This window comes from Hemiscyllium ocellatum, chromosome 32 (assembly GCF_020745735.1).
Source record: "Hemiscyllium ocellatum isolate sHemOce1 chromosome 32, sHemOce1.pat.X.cur, whole genome shotgun sequence".
NCBI classification, from domain to species: domain Eukaryota; kingdom Metazoa; phylum Chordata; class Chondrichthyes; order Orectolobiformes; family Hemiscylliidae; genus Hemiscyllium; species Hemiscyllium ocellatum.
In genome coordinates this window covers 33,529,418-33,552,472 of record NC_083432.1, presented here as the reverse complement: position 1 = coordinate 33,552,472, position 23,055 = coordinate 33,529,418, and the positions used below count along the sequence as shown (strand labels likewise).

Sequence of the window (23,055 nt, the reverse complement as noted above, 5' to 3'; positions counted from 1 at the left end):
AAATTCAGTGACCTTAGAGACTTTTACTACAAACAAACTTTGCTATAAATCACATGCCTGGTGATCACAGCTTGTTTCGTTGAAGATCTCTACTGGTGTCATTTCACACAGTGACTGGCTCTGAGTAATATTGGTTTATCTGGCTGGGAAAGGAGGGAAGCCTTCAAGCAACAAGCTGAGTTGCAGGAAAACAAGTGAAAAACATGCTGAATTGGAGAAAAGCTTACTATGAAGAAGCAGCACAGCTGATCCCCTTCATTTGTGAAAGAGAACCCTTTTGTTGAGTTCAGGGTGAAACTGGCTTGATCTATTAAAAGAGTGATTGAAAAAATATTCCAAGAGAGTATTTCATAAGCTATTTGTACTGCAAGATTTTAGAGGTAGCCATTTGTGATTAGTGACTTGACTACACCAATCAGAGCATCAGATGAAATGATTTCGGAATATTTTACATTTTATTTTTTTGCCTATAAGAGTAACCCATTGAGCAAAGTTTTTTTTTTCAGAAAGCAAGTTTCCACAGAGAATTTCTTTTGCAGTTTATAAGTCTGTGTGTATGTTTATGTTTTGGGGATATTTAGAGGGATAAGCATTTATACGTCTATATTATTGACTCAATGTTAACCAATTATTGTTCTTTATTGAATACGTTTTTTGTTTTGATATTCATGCTTATTGTTTAGTAAGAATGGTTATTATCATGCTTAATAAGAAACCTGGTTGACAGATCTTGTTGTTTAAAACCTGATACAAATGAGATTTATTAGTTATCTCGGTAACTGAGTAAAGGTTTTTATTTTATGTTGTAGTTACCAAGATGGTGCCTACCCTAGCTTGATTGTAATAATATCCCAATATCTTTTATAAACTAACTCATTATAAAGGGAAATAATGAAACTTATTAAAATAGTTATACGTGTACTATATAGACGTGTACTATATAGACTCACTGAGAGCCTGCTATTGGGTGCAATACAATCTTGGACCCTGAAAGTGGTATTAATCTTGGATAGGTTTATATTGAAAATTTCTATGTAGCATAATGTAATTCTAATCCTGCAGTTCTAAATATTCCAAATTTTATTTAGGAATACTGTAATGATGAGTCATTGTCTGTTCATTTTACCAAATTCTAATTTTGAACAGAAATTAGTTTACATCAGTCTATCACTCATCTACATCAAACCCAAATCTACTTAAGTTTAAATGATTAAATGCCTTATACTTACAAGGAACGGCCACATTATAGCGGTTGGGATTCTCTGCTACAATCCTTTGTCTCATCTCATTAACCTTAGCTCCTATAGAACCTGCATAGATGCACAGAGACAGGAAATAAATTTTATTGGCTCAAATTAGTTATGGTGTCCACATTATTCTGTACTGTTAATCATTAAGTCATAGAGATCAAGAGCACGGAAAAAAACACTTTGGTCCATCAAGTCTGCACTGATCAAAAACAACCACTTGAGAATTCCAATCCCATTTTTCCACACTTGGCTCTTAATCTTGTAAGCTTTGGCATTGCAAATGTATGTCTAAACACTTCTTACATATTATGAGGGTTTCTCCCTCTACTACATTTACAGGCAGTGAGCTCTGGATTCCCACTACGCTCTGGGTGAAAACATTTTTCCTCACAGCTCCTCTAAACTTTTTGACATTTACCTTAATATACCTTTAGATTTTGATTAGGACTCAAAAGGTTTATTTTCATCCAATTTAAGCTGTTACAATTCTTATACGAGTTCAGCAATGAGCTTGATGCAGTAATATTCCTGAATGATTTCTTTAGAACTTTCCATCTGTCGTTCTTTAATTGCGTGGGATTAAAACTTGGAAGAAGTCATGTGATTGTTCTATATGTACTGATTCTGGTACATACCAACAAGCACCACCAGCCTGTGCACATCATTGGGGCGGCGTTGGTAGGCAACCACTTCTTCATAGGTTAGATATTCTGCATCTTTCTGCTCAGTCTGTTTCTGTTCATTTTGATTTGCATGTCGGTCTTTCCTACTGAGTCGAAAACTTCTCCGTAAACCAGCTGAAATGCATCATTAACAACAACTTAAAAATAAGCAACTGCACAATGTAGCTATATAAGTGATATACCCGTACATGCAATACAATATTAATACAATGGCAAGTGACATGGAAATTTTCTATTAAAATAAGCAGATGCTCTGCTTCCTTTGAGTAGATGGCATAGATTTATGTTTAGTTCATATTGCCAGTCCTTCTGCATACCCAGGATGTTTTCATATTGTTCACATCCTGGTTTCCAAAGCCCTCCATAGCCTTGCCTGCTCCCTACCTCTGTAATCTTCTCCACAATAGCTGCCATCCTTTAATTCTAGCATCTCTGATTTTTAATACTTCACGAGTGGTGTCTTAACCTGAAAAGATTCTAAGTTTATATTCCCTACCATATAAATCCTCTTCTTGACCTCTTTCCTCATTCAAGATGCTAATAGAATGACCTTTTGTGCTAGGTTTTTGGATATGTGCTTTAATATATCCATAAATGATTTAATGTCAGATTGTGTTTTATAATGTTCATATGAAGTGTCGTAGGATATTCCTTTATGTTAGGAAAGCTATATAAATCTGAGGTGTTTTTGTTAATTACAACTTACTTATGTTTATTTGTATATAAGTAATTCACAAACTTCCTCCTCTTGACTGACACCTTTATTTTGACAGTAGTGAAAGACTTGAGGGTTTGTAGTTACTTAGTTATTTTCTGACTTTGGAGATGTTTATTTTCTTTTTGTGACTTAGTTGCAATAGCACAGTATGCCTCACAGTTGTTTTATTCATCCTTTTCCATACAAGCTTTGTCAGCTTTTTTGTTTTAATGTCTTGGTATGGCCATACTAAAAGATTTTAGGGTCAAGATTTTAACCTGTACCCATTAGGCCTTGGCATTTACTTATCCAGCATGGTACAATTTCCATAACTTTGCTGTCAATTCACACTTTCTCTGGTATTATTCTTTTACTACTCCCAGTTCACTTTCTTAAACTTCTCTCATTGCCTTGAAATTGGTGAGTTTAAAGTTGACTTTCTGAATATTGATTTCAGATATTTACATATGATCCTGTCAAATTTATACAATTTGTTGCCTGAAATGTTACGATGGCCATTTCTAGTACATTTTTTGAGTGTTGCTAATTGGCAAAGGACTGACTTGAAGGCTTGTAGCCATTTCCCATCCATTCCAGGCAGAGAATGGACTGAAAACAGTCTGGCTGCTAACATTACCACGGTCTAATAATGCTGTGGGTGGCTGGACAATTAATCAAAACTTGTTAGAAACCTGCTTGAAGTTATAATTCCTTGCTTTACCTCCATTAATCTATTTGCTCCATAATAAAAGAAACTGGGAGAAGATACTATGGTATTGAAGAATCCAACGGACATTTATTACAAGCAACTAATATGTACAGACTTTACATGCCCTAGGCATATAGGTGTCTGGGTTAATATTAAACCCTTACGTTACAACAGAGGAGCATGTTTCCCATAGAGTGTCACGCGTCAAATGATCCAAGGTAAGAGGAAATGCAAGATGTTAATGTACTCATGTCACATGGTGTGATTTCATGGCTATGTTTCTTAGAGGTATACTGAATGTAAGACAAAATGCATGGATGTGTTAATCTTCATGCGTTATGAACTATGTGTGGGCCTTTTTGTAGAGCAACCTGCCTACTTTGCCTTTGGGTATTCTTCTAAGAAATCTTTACATTTGTCAGTAGTCTTCAGTGTATATTAAAAAAAAAAGTTCCAAAGTGACTTTGAAGCCAGTTTTGCATGCAAATGGAAACCCAGATATATATTCACTTTTCAGTGCACTGCTTCAGAGGTCAAGGATGTGAATAGTTACCTTCTAATCACTATCAAGGAAACTCTTCTAGAAACATGAACCTGTGTGGGCAGTATTGATCTCAGCAATGATAACCTACCCAGTGACACCCTTTGATTCAAATCTAAGTTTTCCAATTGATGGTAATCATTTTGAAATAAATCATTTAATGTCAGCATTAAAATAACAATGATCAGAAAATCTAGGCACCACTCTGTAAGCTGCAACCTGAACCTATTTGACGAAGGCAGTGGAAGCAATTGGCACAATGGAATTTTAACCTTTGGAGTGACTTGAAAGAGAGGGGCTTAAAGGAGAGAAACAAGAGAAGAGAAAGCGAGAAATGTTGGTACAGTTTGATAGTAATTGACCCAGGTAGTGGTTTAGATGGAAGTACAAAGCTAGTAACTATGTAATTGTTTAGCAACAGCTCTGAATAAAGAGTTAGAAAAGAAACCAATCTTAATTCACACTTTTTTTGGGGAAAAAAAAGATAAAAAAATAGCAAAATACTAAGGTTCTAATGAAATTATATTTTTGAATAGAAAATTATTGTCAGAAGCCTTCAAGGGATAAAAAAATTCCTTGAAGAAGCCTTGAAAAGCATAGATAACCAGGACCTCTGTTTCATGATTGTTGAAGAGGTCAAATCCTGTTTGATTATTTCAGATTCTCCAACTTCTCTCATGTTATTAGTTTTATCACAGTCAAAGATTTTGTTAAGTCATAATTGAGTGATTGGTTTATACAATTATTCATTACTACTGGAGGATCAAATTGGGATTTGTTTTCTGATTCTGAGCTGTTTGCTGGCATTATGAGATTGAATGTTATGGGTTTCCTAAAAAAAATCACAAATCAGTGGGCTTGACTTTAACTTTAAAAGATGCATGAGATGGATTAGCAGAATCTAGATTCTCACCTATGTACAGCCCATTCAAATACCCATCACAATCACAGTCATCTGAAGAGACAGGGAAGCAGTAAATTGAAAGAGAAGAAACAATCAAGGTCAGAAAGCAGAAATGTTTTGTCAAGAAAATCTATTTGTGTTTGACAACAGTAAATCAATAGCAATTACAAAGCAGTCACATGCCAAGGTGGGAAATAGGAAAAATTGCAGGATGATTAAGTCACAATATATTTTCTGGAGTTGACCAGCTTGACCTGAATAATAAATCCTTGAGTAATTTAGAGACCTAGAGTCAGATGGGTTTATGTCATGGAAACAGGCCCTTGTCCATGCCAACCAGCTTTCACAATTAGGCGCAAGTGAGGACTGCAGATGCTGGAGATTAAGAGTCGAGAGTGTGGTGCTAGAAAAGCACAACAGGTCAGGCAGCATCCGAGGAGCAGGAGAATTGACACTTTGGGCAAAAGCCTTTCATCAGCAATGAGGCTGGGAGCCTTGGAGGTGGAGAGATAAATGAGAGTGTTGTGGATCTGGGGGAAGGTAGCTGAGAGTGCAGTAGGTGGATGGAGTTGGGGGCAATGATGATAGGTTGGAGCGGATAAGTGGTAAAGAAGATGGACAGGTAGGACAGGTCATGAAGGCAGTGCTGAGCTGGATGTTTGCAATTGGGATAAGGTTGGGGGAAAGGGAAATGAGGAAACTGGTGAAATCCACATTATTGTGTGGTGGGGTCTGTTTGTAGGTGGTGAAAATAACTGTGGGATAGACAGTTCCACGTAGCCAACAAAGAGACAGGAAGGCTGGGGCCCTTCTGGGAGAGCATGGCTACGGCTTTCATCTGGAAGAAGTGGGTGGATACAAAGGATAAATTGTTGAGGGTGAGGACCAGTTCAGCCAAACAAATTAGAGTGTCAGTGGAAGGGTACTGGTGGGGACATCGGGAGAGGAAGAAACAGAGGTCTTGGAAGCCCTGGTCATGGTGGATGGAGGGACTGGATATCCATGGTGAAGATGAGGCATCGGGGAGCCAGGAAAACACAAGTCTTGGGGGAGGTGGAGGGTATGGGTAGTTACCCGAACATATGTGGGGAGTTCCTGGACTGGGGAGATAGGATAGTATCAAGTTATGTGGAGACGAATTTGGTGGGGCAAGAGCAGGCTGAGATGATGGTTGGCCGGGGTGGTCACGCTAATGGATCTTGTGGAGGAGGTAGAAATGGGCAGTACAGGGTTCTCGAACTATGAGGTTGAAAGCTGTGGGTGGGAGATCTCCTGAGGTGATGAGGTGGTGTATGGTCTGGGAGATGATGGTTTGGTGATGGGAGGTGAGGTCATGGTTGAGGGGGCAGTAGGAGGAGGTGCCTTCAAGTTGGTGCCTGGCTTCAGTGGAGTAGAGGTCAATGCGCCAAACTACCACTGCACCCCCCTTGTCCACGGATTCAATGGTGAGGTTGGGTTTGGAGCAGAGGGAGTGGAGGGCTGTGCATCGTGAGGATGAGGGGCTGGAGTGGGTGAGGAGGGTAGACAGTTTTCACAAGTAATCTAGTCCCATTTGCCTACATTTGATCTATATCCATCCACTCCTATCCTGTCCATGTATCTGACCAAAAATTTCTTAAATGACAAAATTGTACTCACCTCCACTCCTGCCTCTGGCAGTCTGTTCCAGACACTCACCACCCGCTGTGCCAGAAACTTGTTCTTCTGAACCCTTTTGCATTTTCCCCTCTCACCTTAAACCTATGCACTCTAGTTTTAGACTTCCCTACCATGGGAAAATGCTGTTGCTATCTGTTGTATCTATGCCTCTCATGATTTTATAGACATCTATAACATCATCGCTCAGTCTCCTAAGCTCCAAGGAAAAAGAAATCCTAGCCTATCCAGCCTCTCCTTGTAACTCGAACCTTCAAGTCCAGGTAGTATCGTAAGAAATCTTTCTCAGTCCTCTTTCTAGTTTAATAATATCCTTTCTAAAGTAGGGTTACTAGAATTCCACATGTGGCCTTATGTTTGCAGTGTTCTATATGTGGCCTTACCAACATCTTGTACAGCTGCAACAAGACATCCTAACTCCTATACTCAATGCTCTGACTGATGAAAGCAAGCATGCTGAAAGCCTTCTTCACCGTCCTGTCTACCTGTGATTCCACTTTCAAGGAGTTATGAACTTGTACCCTGAGGTCTTTTTGTTCTATAACACTCGAGTAAAAAGTGAGGTCTGCAGATGCTGGAGATCAGAGCTGAAAATGTGTTGCTAGTTAAAGCGAAGCAGGTCAGGCAGCATCCAAGGAACAGGATATTCAATGTTTCGGGCAAAAGCCCTTCATCAGGAAACATCCTGATGAAGGGCTTTTGCCCGAAACATCGAATTTCCTGTTCTATAACACTCCCCAGGGCTCTACTCCACTTATTGAGTGTGTAAGTCCTGCTCTGGTTTATTCTACCAAAATGCAGCACTTTGCATTTACCTAAATTAAACTCCATCTGCTATTCTTCAGCCCACTGGCCCAGTTGATCAAGATCTTGCTGTATTCCCAGATAACTGTCTTCACAGTCCACTATACCACCTATTTTGATGTCAACTGCAAACTTACTAACCATACCTCTTAAATTCTCATCCAAATCATTTACATAAATGATGAATAACCGTGTACCCAGCACCAATCCCTGTGGCACACCAGTGGTCACAGGCTTCCCAACCCTCTAGCACCACCCTATGTCTTGTACCTTTAAGCCAATTTTGTATTCAATTGGCCAGCTCTCCCTAGATCCATGAGATTTCATCTTACTCAACAACCCTCCATGTGGTACAGGTGCACAATCGGAAATGCTCAGGACTAGCTGGTTTTCAGAATTCAGAAATGTTTGAATTTCAGAATACGTGACAGTTTGATGGTGAAATTTTTAAAAATCTTACTGAAGACTAGACTTACTGTGAGTAAAACGGGCCCTGAAACACAATTGAGGCCTGCCAGTGTTGGACCATGCCTCCCCCACCCCAACCACATTGCATCTGAGTGACATAGATCAAGTGGGTGTGGAGTTGGGTTAACTGTTTACACGCCAAACAACCTTGTTAATGAGAAAAAAAATCTTCATAAAAAGACCTTCGGACTTTGGAGCGTTTTGGATTTTGGGATTTCGGATCAAGAATTGTCTACCTGTACCTTCTCAAACACCTTGCTATAGTCTATGTGGGTAATGTCTACCGCACTGCCCTCATCTACGTTCTTGGTTATCCCTTAAAAAAACTGAATCTAATTTGTGATACACTATTTCCCATGCACTATTTCCCATGCTACCCATCCTAACAAAGTCCTTGCTTCTCCAACTGCTTGTAGATCCTGTCTCTCAGAATCCCTGTTCACAATTTACCCACCACAGATGTTAGGGTCACTGGTCTGTAGTTCCTAGCAGCCTTTCTTAAATATGATGCAACATTAGGCACCCTCCAATCTTCGGAACTTCACCCATGACTGTTGATGATACACATAACTCCGCTAGGGGCCCTACACTTTCCTCCCTTGCTTTTCACAAAGTCCTTGAATATACTTTATCAGGTCCTGGTGATTTATCTACTTTAATGCATTTAAGACTTCCAGCACCTCTGTTTCTATAATGTGGACTCTTTTCAAGACATCGTTATTTATTTCCCCAAGTTGCCTAGCATCCACACCTTTCACGAAGTAAATATTGACATGTGATATTCAGTTACGATGTCACTCATCTCTTGTGACTCCGCACAGAGACAATCTTGTTGATCTTAAAGAGGCCCTACTCTCTCCCCAGTTACTCCTTACCTTATTTGGCAAAGCCGTCTCGTGTCCCCCTTCTTTTGGTGGCACGGTGGCACAGTGGTTAGCACTGCTGTCTCACAGCACCAGAGATCTGGGTTCAGTTCCCGCCTCGGGCAACTTCTGTGTGGAGTTTGCACATTCTCCCTGTGTCTGCGTGGGTTTCCTCTGGGTGCTCCGGTTTCCTCCCATAGTCCAAAGATGTGCAGGTTAGGTGAATTGGCCATGCTAAATTGCCTGTAGTGTTAGGTAAAGAGGTAAATGTAGAGGAATGTGTCCAGTTGGGTTGCTCTTCGGAGGGTCAGTGTGGACTTGATGGGCCAAAGGGCCAGTTTCCACACTATAAGTATTCTAATCTAATCTAAAAAAAAACCTCCTGATTTCTCGCTGAAGTGTACTCTGACACCCTCTATACTCAAGAAATTCACTTGATCCCAGCTGCCTATACATGTCATATGCCTCCTTTTTTGTGATCAATGTCTCAATAACTCTCGTCACCTATGTTCCCTCCTCCTGTCACATTTTATTAGGAACATACTAGCCTTGAACCCTCATTAATTCACTTTTGAAAGTCTCCCACTTCCCAGACATCCTGTTGCCTGCAAACAGTTTTCCCCACTCAATCTTTGAAAGTTCCTGCCTAAGACTATCAAAATTGGTCTTGCCCCAATTTAGAACGCTCAATGTATCTTTTTGTAACTTTACAGAGAGAGCAACAATAAGGATGGATTTGTGTTTGAATTGGTTGATCTTTTCATTATCTACTTTATCAGTAGATAGTTGTTTTCAAGTTAGTATTGAGACTTTTAATGTTGAATCTTTAACATTTTTCATTACAGTTAATGAAGGTAGGTTCATTTTTGAAAACAATTATAAAGAATTTGTCACGATTCAAATTTATGAAAAGTTAGGCAGAAATCTTTTCAGATTAGTGCAGAAATTATATTTCCCAATTAATAAACATTTTTTTTACATTAATGCTCCTTTATGTCACTTTATGGGTTGTGTTTGTTAGGAAATTGCTGCCTGAAAGGGTGGTTGAGGCAAGATCAACACTCAAAGAGAATTGAATAAACGGAGAAAGAGGATTAGATTCTCTACAGTGTGTAAACAGGCCATTCAGCCCAATAAGTCCACACTAACCCTCTGACGAGTAACCCACCCCGACTCATTCCCCTAACCCATATTTACCCCTGACTAATACACCTAACACTATGGGCAATTTAGCATGGACAATTCCCCTGACCTGCAGGAGGAAACCAGAATACCCAGAGAAAACCCAAACAGACACAGGGAGAAAATGCATACTCCACTCAGACAGTTGCCCAAGATGGGACTTGAACCTGGGTCACTGGTGCTGTGGAGCAGCAGTGTTAACCATTGAGCCACCGTGCTGCCCTGAAAATGTATTGTAATCAGCGGGGAAACAGGAGCAATGGATCGAAAACTAGATAACACTGTCAAAGAACTAGCACAGAGACTAAGTTGAGTAGCCTTCTATGCTGTAAAGTATTATGATTCTATAAACCACCCATCAGAACTCTCAATGTCTTTGATCAATGAGACTAGGTTCAGGATTTTAGGTGGAAGATTGGTAGATAGAGATGAAGGGCTTATGCTCGAAACGTCGAATTCTCTATTCCTGAGATGCTGCCTAACCTGCTGTGCTTTGACCAGCAACACATTTGCAGATAGAGAGAAGGGCAAGACAGAACAACTGAGCCACTGAGGTGAATGGAGACATGAAGAAGATCATATGGGAATGGACTGGAGTTTGGGTAGTTGAAGGCAGGGGCAGGCTGTGATGCTGAAGAGGAAATCTGTTCCATATTGGTCTAAAAGTGTCAATACCTAATTGAGTGCCGGAAGTACCGCTCAATGTGATGGGCACTTGGGCAAAGACAAAGAAGCAATTCCAAAGAGACCTGAAATTAGTGTGCTCCAAAATGTCTCTTTCATGACACAACTCAAGTTCTAGTCTCACAAACTTGATTGAGATTTTTGAAGAAGTAACAAAGAGGATTGATGAGGGTAGAGTGGTAGATGTGATCTATATGGACTTCAGTAAGGCGTTCGACAAGGTTATCGATGGGAGACTGATTAGCAAGGTTAGATCTCTTGGAATACAGGGAGAACTAATCATTTGGATACAGAACTGGCTCAAAGGTAGAAGACAGAGGGTGGTGGTCGAGACTTGTTTTTCAGACTGGAGGCCTGTGACCAGTGGAGTGCCACAAGGATCGGTGCTGGGTCCTCTACTTTTTATCATTTACATAAATGATTTGGATGCGATCTTAAGAGGTACAGTTAGTAAGTTTGCAAAATTGGAGGTATAGTGGACAGCGAACAGGATCTGGACCAGATGGGCCAATGAGCTGAGAAGTGGCAGATGGAGTTTAATTCAGATAAATGTGAGGTGCTGCATTTTGGGAAAGCAAATCATAACAGGACTTATGCACTTAATGGTAAGGTCCTAGGGAGTGTTGCTGACCAAAGAGACCTTGGAGTGCAGGTTCATAGCTCCTTGAAAGTGGAATCGCAGGTAGATAGGATAATGAAGAAGGCATTTGGTATGCTTTCCTTTATTGGTCAGAGTATTTACAGGAGTTGGGAGGTCATGTTGCGGCTGTACAGGACATTAGTTAGGGCACAGTTGGAATATTGTGTGCAATTCTGGTCTCCTTCCTATCAGAAAGATGTTGTGAAACTTGAAAGGGTTCAGAAAAGATTTACAAGGATGTTACCAGGGTTGAAGGATTTGAATTCTAGGGACAGGCTGAACAGGCTGGGGCTGTTTTCCCTGGAGCATCGGAGGTTGAGAGGTGACCTTATAGAGGTTTACAAAATTATAACTGGCATGGATAGGGTGAATAGGCAAGGGGTCGGGGAGTCCAGAACTAGAGGGCATAGGTTTTGGGTGAGAAGGGAAAGATATAAAAGAGACCTAAGGGGCACCCTTTTCACATAGAGGGTGGTGTGCGTATGGAATGAGCTGCCAGAGGAAGTGGTGGAGGCTGGTACAATTGCGACATTTGAAAGGCATTTAGATGGGTATATGAATAGGAAGCATTTGGAGGGATATGGGCCGGGTGCTGGCAGGTGGGACTAGATTGGGTTGGGATATCTGGTTGGCATGGACAGGTTGGACTGAAAGGCCTGTTTCCATGCTGTACATTGCTATGACTCTAAGTAATCTGTAATTAGTTGCAGTAATGGATTAAACTTTATTTGTTTACTCATCGAGGGCTTCTAGTTCGACCAGGAAGCTAACTGTCCTCATTCTCACAACAAAATAAAAAATAACACTGTAGAAAAGAAATAACAAAACAAAGAGGGGAAGGTATAATAATAAGATTGAGTGAAATTTTGGGAGCAGTGGCAAAAAATGAGAAAAATGCAGCAAAAATCGAAAAAAAAAAGGAACAGTTTCTGGACATTGAGAAAAAAAGCTGCATTTGTCCCTTAGGTTAAAGCCATTAGTTCAACTTCTCACTAATAAGCAAAAAACATCTAATTTCCATATATTTGCATCTCATTATTACAAACTCACATGATTTCTGTCCAGATCCCAATTCTCCTCTCCTTCCCTAAGAAACTAGACGTTGCCAATTGACAACATGAAAGTCAATGGTTACCTGGCAGCAGCAGCTTATTGTTTGCTTCTCTTGGCTTTCAGACAACTCTGTTCACAACAACATTGTTGCATGCTCCATGTAAAGTATCCTCTTACGCTCTTTGTCTCTGTAAGTAGGCCTCACCAAATCACTACCCTCACTACTTCCCCATTGCCTCTTTCAGACAACTCACATAGCACTTCAGCCTTTCAGGACTTTTCTTTGTAGCTCAGGGACAGTTATGAATTGTGAGCTTTTGCCAAGGTCCTTTTACCTGCAGGATCACCCATGTATCTGCCCGGGCACTGGATGTGGTGGATCGGGGTCTTCATGTTAGTAGCCAACCTGTTCATTGAAGTAGCCACATGTATGCATCTGGATTAAAACAGTGCTGACAATGTTGGTGGACTCCATTCTTTGAGATGTGGAGACCTCCATGGACAAACAAAACAGAAAACTTCATTGTGTTGTGCTGCGCTGCTCTCCCATTGCATAACTCATTCTTAGCTTGCAACATTTTTTGATCCAGTTTACTGAAATCCTTTGACAAATCAATGTGCTATTCCCGTGCCTATCAGTGCATTTTGACAAAGTCATTAACAACAGAGACTGAGGATCGTCCTCTGCCTGGGGCTGAGCAAGTGCCTGGTCTCTGACAATCCTGTCAGTGACAGAGAGCTGGACATTTCCTTTTCAACTAGCTATGGAGATGCATCAATGACGTGCTCACCAGATTGTGCTCCCAGGGCTAATCTAGATTGAATATTCAATGAGGTGACAGATTAGACCTGGTGGAGGGTATGAGCGAGAGTTTTGCCCTGTGCATCCTCTGTGGCTTCCTTCCCCTAGATGGAGCTGGATCTGAAGCTTAAGGTCTCCAGCACAGACCTCTTCCTGGCCGAATTTCACTGTATACCACTAGTGCCTGCGTAAGAATGGAGATGGAATGAGATGTGCTAAAAGGGGTAAAAGCTTTTGCAGGATAATAATGAGTTAGTTTTGGATGCAATGGGAGAGTAGCACAGCACAACACAATTAAGCTTTCTGGGTTGGTTGTCCATGGAGGTCTCCACATCCCCAATATAAGCAAGTCTGTCCTTCTCTGGGCCAGTTTATTATCATCTTGTGCAGGGAGGAGACTTGTGTCCCCACCTCTGACTGGTTTTCACCCTCCTGACCTGGTTGTGAAATATTTTCATTGTCATAGAGTCATAACCATAGAAGCAAGCCTTTCAGCTCATCATGTCAATGTCGCCCACCAAACACTAAACTGAACTAATTCCATTAATCTGCACTTGACCAATAGCTATTTAGTCTTTCAGTGACAGAAAGAGAGGCATTGAGTATAATGAAAGTAGATGGAAGACTCATTAGTGAAAATGCATGAGCAAGAGAGGAGTTGAGTGAGTGAGTAGAAAACACGGAGAGCAGTAGGGTTACTATTTTGGGAGGGTGAGAGCTATTGACAAGTCATACTTTATGCAATTGTGAGAGTTGTAATCCATGATGAAAGACATGTACAGATGCAGTGTTCAAGTGCGTGGCTTGTGTTTGTGAGGTAGTAGAGAGAAAATAGTAGCACTTACCCTTGTGGAGTTACAGAAAGTCTTTCACCTCTGTCTGCAGTACTGTGCATTGCTTTAAAGTCCAGATAATGTACTGCTCAGGCTGCTGCATGGGACTGGTTGCTGTCTGGGACTGAGCTGCTGTCTGGGACTGACAGCTGTCTGGGACCAGGCTGGTAGTGGTGGTATGACCACCTTTGCAGATAAAAGGAATGGCTTTCCTATCCACCACTCCATTCACCAGTACCTTGAGGATTCCAGTCCACAAAGTCAGTTCCAGACCATTTCTGTGGGGAAAATGCTGTACACCAAGTATGGAAGCCAGTTCCTGGCTGGCAGTGCCTGATGTGCCACGGAGTTGGGGTATAAATATGGCACCCACAGAGTGAACATGGTAACACCATAGCTGCAGTGAGCACCCTCGCTTTTCCTGCTGCATGATTCTCCAAGATGGCCACAAGGAGGCCTATTGCGTAATTAATGAGATGCAGAGTGGAAGATTGTGTGAGGAAAATTCATCATGGCTCATGGTGCACCAGGCATCATGAATCTCACTCTTATAACAACACATTGCTTTCAAAAAAAAAGAAAATGCTAATTAAATCTAAAAAATTAGCTCAAGGGACTTAGAAATAATGTAAATTGAAAAGTTACACATATCAAAGACTTTGCATTTGCTGTGCATAATTGATCTCACAAACCTTGATTATAGAAAGTGTATTAAAATATCTCAACAATTTAACAGTTGCTATATTTGATGTATTCATGCTTGACTGTTAATGCAAATAATATTAAGAAAATGCAGGCTCATCAGGTTTTGTGAGCAATGATGGATTGGTGCCAAAAACAAAGTTTTCAATGCAATCTGTAAGAAAGGAAAGGACCACAGCTGCCAACTGCCTCTTTCTGCATGAATCAGTGACCTCAATTGCAATACCAAACCTGGAGTGTTGAATTAGATCCAAAAGTCCAGTCTTAATAATAATTTTTGACTTGTAAATCATGTCCTGTATTACTAAAGGCAAATTGTCAGTGCTCCTGAAAGATTAATGGATTGAATAGATCATAAGACCATAAGATATAGGAGTGGAAGTAAGGCCATTCGGCCCATCGAGTCCACTCCGCCATTCAATCATGGCTGATGGGCATTTCAACTCCACTTACCCGCATTCTCCCCGTAGCCCTTAATTCCTTGTGACATTAAGAATTTATCAATTTTTGCCTTGAAGACATTTAGCGTCCCTGCCTTCACTGCACTCTGCGGTAACGTATTCCACAGGCCCACCACTCTCTGGCTGAAGAACTGTCTCCGCATTTCTGTTCTGAATTGACCCCCTCTAATTCTAAGGCTGTGTCCACGGGTCCTAGTCTCCTCACCTAATGGAAACAATTTCCTAGCGTCCACCCTTTCCAAGCCATGTATTATCTTGTAAGTTTCTATTAGATCTCCCTTTAATCTTCTAAACTCCAATGAATACAATCCCAGGATCCTCAGCCGTTCCTCATATGCTACACCTACCATTCCAGGGATCATCCATGTGAATCTCTGCTGGACACGCTCCAGTGCCAGTATGTCCCTCCTGAGGTGTGGGGACCAAAACTGGACACAGTACTCCAAATGGGGCCTAACCAGAGCTTTATAAAGTCTCAGTAGCACAATGGTGCTTTTATATTCCAACCCACTTGAGATAAATGACAACATTGCATGCGCTTTCTTAATCACGGACTCAACCTGCATGTTTACCTTCAGAGAATCCTCGACTAGCACTCCCAGATCCCTTTGTACTTTGGCTTTACGAATTTTCTCACCATTTAGAAAGTAGTCCATGCTTGTATTCTTTTTTCCGAAGTGCAAGACCTCGCATTTGCTCACATTGAATTCCATCAGCCATTTCCTGGACCACTCTCCCAAACTGTCTAGATCCTTCTGCAGCCTCCCCACATCCTCAGTACTACCTGCCTGTCCACCTAACTTTGTTTCATCGGCAAACTTTGCTAGAATGCCCCCAGTCCCTTCATCCAGATCATTAATATATAACGTGAATAGCTATGGCCCCAACACTGAACCCTGCAGGACACCGCTTGTCACCGGCTGCCATTCCGAATGAGAACCTTTTATCCCAACTCTCTGCCTTCTGTCAGACAGCCAATCCTCAATCCATACCTTTGAACAATATCAAAGGCAGTTGATGCGATTCTTGTAATTATTCTTCAGCTGAGCTCAAAAATAAAATTAAAATAATAGCTGTCAATTGGAAAGATTCTCAAACTGTTCAGTTGAAGTTTTAAAAGGAATTCAGCTCTGACCTATAAACAATAACCTTGCTGCTTTCGCAGTAACATGTAACATGAGATTTGAACACACGCAAGTCCCAAAGATCATGGAGCAAGGATTCAGTATTCTACTGGCATCAATTAATTAGGGTGTGTTTACAATATTTACATAGAATAAATGCAGTGGTGTTTGTCGAGGTTCGTCCCGAGCAACGCCGTGACACGGGACTCTGTGTTCTACGGCCTGTTCCCCGGAACGCACACCGAGACGAATATCAACTGTGCCTGGAGGATCATAAACTCGGTGAAGGACGCTCTCTGGGTGGTCCGAAACCTGTTGATCTTCCAGTTGAAGGAGTTGACCCTGACTGAGTGTTGCAGACTGGCACATTCCAACGTCCAGGACTACGTGTTGAGGGACGCGCTGAAGCTTGGGGCAGCTGCCGCCAAGGCGCGGTGGGGAAAGACCACCGCTTAACATCTGCCTAACGAAGCACAGGGGGCCCATGCAGTCATTTGGGCTCTGCTGACGCCTCAGCTAAATATATGGGCATATGAGTGAGAAATGCACAGACCTATATATAATAATGATAATTCTGAGCTGTGTATGTAAATGTTGACATATGTATGGCATTTCCAAATGTACAGTCCATCAAGTTATTTTATGAATATTTTACGAATAAAGTATATTTTTGAAATAAAATAAAATTTACATAGAAGAAAGCCTGTTGTATTTAAAAGGTTAAGGAATTCTTCTTGAGAGCCCTCTTTCCCATAGAGAGAACCCTTTTTCTCTCCAAAGAGGGTCTGTTTGACTGGTCCAGCTACCCTCTCAGTGTCGCCACCTGCTGCTGGAGATTCTGCTGCATTCTTCCTTGCTTGAAACTTGACATTCTGACAATTACACAGTTAGTGAATGTTTGCTAAGCTATTGTATGATAAGCAGTTTGAATTGCATCAAGTTAGCTAGAATGTTCGAGTCCACATTAGTGGCAGCATTCTCTTCATGCATCACAATCTGAGCAAATAGTTATGGTTAGGATGATATCCTGCATTTTCTCAAGAAGATCTTCTCAGCCTCTTCCTGTTCTGGTACCTTCCAAGGTATCCAGGTCACACGGTGGATCACCCACACTGGAGTAGGTTGGTCAGCACATTAGGAATCATGTGATCAATAGCACTTATTGCTTCAGTTTTGGCCTCCCAGCAGGTCCTCTTATGCCTTTTTCCAGGGCTGAGGTAGGCCTCCCCACACTTGATTCACAAGTTACTGTTCACTCCAGGATTCCCCATCACTCTCTGATTCCCCTCCACTTGAGCTATCATGCACTAACACTTAAAGTTCTTCAGCACCAGCAGACTTCAGGCCTCAGGCATCTGCACTTCATTTTCTGAGGTTTCCCTGAAAACATACATGTGGCTACCTGTGTACAGCTGTTTGACTCTGTGAGGTTCAGGTTCCCATGGATCCTGTATCCTATTCTGACCCCTGATTTCGCAGGAATAACCTGCCACGATTTGGAAGGTCAATCCTGACAGCTTTACAATTATTCAGTACTTTACTTTTTTTCTTTCTTAGTCCTCTTTGATATTATTGTGAACAGAAGGGTTATCATTGTGCCTCCTGTGATGCTCGGTTATCCATTTATTGACCTGACCATCTCCATCATAAGATATGCTAAGCCCATGGAGATCCACAGGAAGGTCTGGTCTTGTCCAAAGGAGAGATGGCGAATAGCCTGTGCATGTGTGTGGTGTTATTATAAACATAAACCAGTTCCAGAAGGTACTTGGACCACTTGCACTTATTCTCAAGAGGCAAAGTGTACAAACAGTCATGCAGCTTACAATTGAATTGCTTGCTCTGTCCACTACCTACTAGATAATGGGGGCTGATGTGGCTCTTGGCAATGCCATTGACCTTGCAAAGCACTTGTAGGATCCTGGTTTCAAAGTTGTGGCCCTGATCACTGTAAATACTGAAACATACAAACCAAGAATGCGCACATGCTCTGGCTACAGTTGGTCAAGGATGGGAATGGCCTGCAGTGAACTTGGTGAAGAACTCAGCACAATTAATACAATATAATTCAATACAACAGGAACAAGCCCTTTGGCCCACCAAGCCTGTGCCAATTTCAATCCTTATTAAGACCCACTATTTATTGCCCATGTGCAGTTTCTATCCTCCTGTTTGGCTCTCATTCATGTGTCTATCAACATTTTAGCCTTAAACATTGCTAACATGTCTGCTTCCTCCACCACTACCACTGGCAGTGCATTCCAGACACCCAGTGTGTACATAAAAGTGCTCAATCCAGAAACTATAGTGATCAAGGACCTGAAAATCCACCACGAGAAATTCTAGAAATCTTTTCATGACAAGGAATCCTCTGCTGGGGTGAAGATGCTTCCCTGCTGCTGGAGCTCCTTTACACATGCATTTTTGGTTTATTCCCTTTTAAAATGGTACATTTGTAAGTCAGAAATAAAGCAATTTTTTATAACCTCTGTCCACTTTATACTTTCATTTGAATGCAAAGTGAAGTAAAGTTTCTCTCTTACTTAATCTGAAGTGCAATTCTGTTTCAGCACATGAAGTTTAAATCTTAAATATTACAATCATGCCCTAAATTTTGTGCTTTAATACATTGGTAATCTTCTTGATCTACTTAGAAACTTAAAGCATTAATATATGAAAATATTAATATTACTGAAGATTTACAAACATTGCTACACATAATTCTGTGTAAATTTCATGCAATTTAGAAGATAATGCAGCACCCACCTTTCTCACAACTTTGGTCATCTGAGTGTAGCATTAATAAGAGAAAAGGAAAATATTCATGAGTGTTATCCTGCCAGTAAACATTAAGTTGGTTTATTTGGTTAGACAGAATATAAAGGTAAAATCAATGCTGTTCAAACATGCAAATTTATTCTAGTTGTAACTTTCTTTTCAAACAAAATGCTTCAGCTGTAACATGATGAACCTTTACCTACTAAGAGACAGAAGTTGACCTCTATGATAAGAATTTTGTGCGTCCACTCTTTATTGGATTCAGATTTTTCTGATGACGAGGACATATGCAAAGCTCATAACCCATCTTTTCTCTTTCCAGCTGTTGACTGATCTGCTGAGTATTTCTGACAACTTCACTTACACTTTTAGTTTGGCATGATTTTCAGTTTTCCTTTTTTCCATTCCAGTTGACAATCTTTAGAGATGAGAATGGTTTTCACTCAGAGTTGTCAGAATCTGAACTGCTTGTGCTGAAAAGGTGGCAGAAGCCAATTCCTCAAAAAAAGTTCGAAGAGAGTTGAACAGGTATTTGAATATGAAGAGCTTGCAGGTTTACTGACTGAAAGCAGAAATGTGGGATGGCAAATGACTGCTCTTTTGAAGTAAATTTCTATGCATTGGATTTAATGCATCAAACCACTGAGGGAACAATGGCAGCTCACTCAATTGTGGGAGATGTGCCATGTCAGTCTCTAGGCGGCAGCAAACCCCTCTGCCCAACCTCCCACCCACCCCACCACCACTTACCCTGCATTAAATCATAAAGTGAAAGGGGCAGAAGATATGGCACCCAACAAGGTCCCAGTTAGGTTCATTATCAAATCAACTGACACCATTATCCCTAAGCCCACAGCAATTTATTGTCCACATATTGATTAAACGTGCCTCCCCTGCAACCTGGGATGGGGGGGGATGGGTGCCCATTGTGAAAAGGGAACCCAGCATATGTTTCAGCATTCCGATTTACAGGTGCTGTTCTCACTCATGAGTTATCTAATCCTGGTAGTTTTAACCAAAAAGAATAATTACAATCAACACAACTGAATCCATGCCCGAGCAGAATTGAACAGCAGTGGTAGGCGTTATTCTGTTTTTATCCTTAATAGTGTGGAAGCATGGACATCAGTTGTGGTTCCCAGGTGCCATTGTACTGGCATCAACTAACTCATGGATTTTGGATTCTAGTGATATTGTAGTACAATGGTAGTGTACCTGCTTTTGAGCCAGGCAACCAAGTTTCTAATCCCACCTACTTCAGAGGTATGAAATAACATGTCTGACCAAGCTGATTAGGACATGTAAATTTACAGAGCTTTGTTTTTGGTCTTTGTATCTGCTGTACAGATGTTTAATCATTATTTTTGCAAAATCAGTTATACACAATGATTTAGGTTCCAACCCCAAATGGGTGGCACGGTGGCACAGTGGTTAGCACTGCTGCCTCACAGTGCCTGAGACCTGGGTTCAGTTCCCACCTCAGGCGACTGACTGTGTGGAGTTTGCACGTTCTCCCTGTGTCTGCGTGGGTTTCCTCTGGGTGCTCCAGTTTCCTCCCACAGTCCAAAGATGTGCAGTTCAGGTGAATTGGCCATGCTGAATTGCCCATAGTGTTAGGTAAGGGGTAAATGTATGGGTGGGTTGCGCTTCGGCGGGTTGGTGTGGACTTGTTGGGCCGAAGGGCCTGTTTCCACACTGTAATCTAATCTAAACCCCAGAGCCTGTCTTTTCTGATTTTTAAAGTATATTTCAGACAGTAATGGTCCAAAATTGTAATATTACATATTGATAAAGGCTAGCCTTGTCTTCCTGGGGAAAAAAACTGTTTTGTTGCTATGAATAAATGGAATATGTTCATCTTGCATCTAGATGAACACCTTTGAGTCAAATCTTGAAAAAGACGTTTGTATTCTTTAAGGGCTATTTGGAACTTTGAACCGTTTCATTAATATATTGAAAAAGAAATTCAAACTAATGTTTAAAGTATCTTGTTTTAAAATGAAAATGCTGACAATATTTTGAATATGGTCTTCTTGCCATAGTCAGGTTCATCCTTACACTGAGGTAAACAAGCAAGAGTTGGTCTCAGGTGCAGCATCAGTATTACTGTGGTACACAATTCTTGCAGAAGTAAGACAATTACACTTAGATAGAACAACAAATGTCTGTACAGCCCAACAGATGAGACCCGAAGAGCTTGCCCAGATGAGGCATGTTGGAATCTCCATTATTTCTGTGATTCATACTCAATGACTTAACTGCTTCAGTAACTGGGAATGACTAACAGGAACCTCAACATTTCAATCCTGCACAGCATTGCTTTCAGGACCTCACTAAACCTTGGACAATTAAAGCATAGATAGCAGGAAACAAAATGAAAGTAAGTTTATTTGTTGATTCCTTACAGGATGATCTTTTACTGCTTTTCTCTTGTTCCAAATTCGCTTTTTTTTGCCTGTAGGCAAGTCGTCTGAAAATAAAAAAAAAGGGAATATTGAGAAAGTATTCTGTCAACATTGTCAAATCAAAGAAAAAGACACCTATGTTGGTACTCACACACTCATATATTTCAAGTTGCATATCTACTCTTCAAAGCCTATATATCTGGAAAGTGCTCTGTGGATACGTCAATGGCTTAGCTTGGAAATATAGCATCCAATGTCATACAGGTCATTCTGCTTTAGCACAGCAGTTGTATTCCTCTCCAACCTTGCGTTATAGAAAATCACTTATAGAAAATCATTGTAGTCATTCAATGGAAAGTTTATTTTATCCAAACAATATCCACAATCCGTCAAAATGCGTTATAACCAATTTGTGCCAACTGTTATAGCAGAATGACCTGTATTGAGTCATAAAGCTCATGAAGATATAAGATTTGAAACCAAATTTTGGGTTAGCTCATCTCAGCTGGGGCAATGTGCATAATATTTGTCTCTGATTTATGGTGTAGGAATTGCTTCTGCTTGCTTAAGAGTAAGAATAGGATTTATTTGCTTTTGTTGTCCTGTTATTGGCATTCTGGAATTAATTTTCCAGAGTCTTATATGAAACTAAGCCAAAGTATCAGAGAATAATTAACAACTCTGCACTCATACCCCATCTTGAACTATAAATTACTGTACTGTGTATGAACAAATTAATGCAGATGTTGGAATCTGTACAGAAAACAATAAATGTTTTAGGGTATACTATATATTATTTTCATATGGGAATTTACAATGATAAGATAGAAGGAGACGTGTGGTTTCAGTTCTGTGAGAATAATTGATTTTTAAATGGTCAGCAGGTCTTTTTGTTTTACATACTAAAATGCTAAATTCTAAGAAGACACTGATGCAGAGAGATGCCTAGCAGGGGATCTGTGGTGTTGATGAGTGCAGGGTTTATACTGCTGAATTTAAAACAATCAGAGAAAGACAGATCCACAGCCAATAGTTTGGTTTGAATTCAGGGCACAAGATTTCCATAGAGAAGAGAATTTTACAGGAATATAAGTGTTTTAGGTTGGGAAGCCTCCAAACTTTGAGACTTTATGCAGACGTTCTCATATTTTCAGAAGTGAAAAGTGGTTTAGGCCATCAGAATTGAAATCCTGGTGTGGGATATCATAAAACCGTCCCAACAGTCTAAGAAGGATAGAGTCAATAAAGTAAGAAATGAAAGAGTTAATGTAGGGTAATATTTCTTCGGGATTAAGTATGTAAGAAATAAATTGCTGGGAAATGAGTTAAAACTTTGTTTTGTTGTCTATATTAACATATTTCCCAACTGTCTTATTCACTTCACTTCTTTTTTTTTGTGTAACAAACTTGTGTTCTTTCATTAAAGAACATTGGCAGCCTTGTGTCTGTGTGTTCAATGATTGACCACCATAGTAACTGCTAAAATTAAACCAATGATTTATCAAGCCTGTTTTCATTCTGGGATTTGATTAGTCCAACATTACCATCATCTGGGATCATAACATTTTAAATCCACCCCAAACAAAATACTTATCATTCCAGTCTAACTATCCTTTTTAATAAAATAGTAAGACTTAACTATTATCATTCACTTGGTATAATGATTCTCTTGGTATAATGATTAACGATTGGTATAATGTTATTTCATTGGAAAACTGCATCCAATAATTTTATGGCAGATAACATGAGGATAAAAGAATACCATAGAATCTCATTAGTGGTGCATATACCTCTAAAATAGTATAATTTTGTGCAA

The 23,055-nt window shown here is 40.5% G+C and overlaps 1 protein-coding gene across 1 annotated transcript in view; it reads right to left on the bottom strand.

Annotated features, from left to right (window-relative positions):
• Positions 1-23,055, bottom strand: part of LOC132830840 (MAGUK p55 subfamily member 3-like) — a 79,502-nt gene that overhangs the window by 7,089 nt on the left and 49,358 nt on the right. Inside the window, exons 11-15 of the mRNA XM_060848721.1 lie at positions 21,240-21,304; positions 18,823-18,843; positions 4,794-4,835; positions 1,886-2,047; positions 1,230-1,310 (exon numbers count right to left, since the gene is read on the bottom strand). Coding sequence (XP_060704704.1) covers positions 1,230-1,310; positions 1,886-2,047; positions 4,794-4,835; positions 18,823-18,843; positions 21,240-21,304 — 371 coding nt within the window. The remainder of the gene's footprint in view (positions 1-1,229; positions 1,311-1,885; positions 2,048-4,793; positions 4,836-18,822; positions 18,844-21,239; positions 21,305-23,055) is intronic.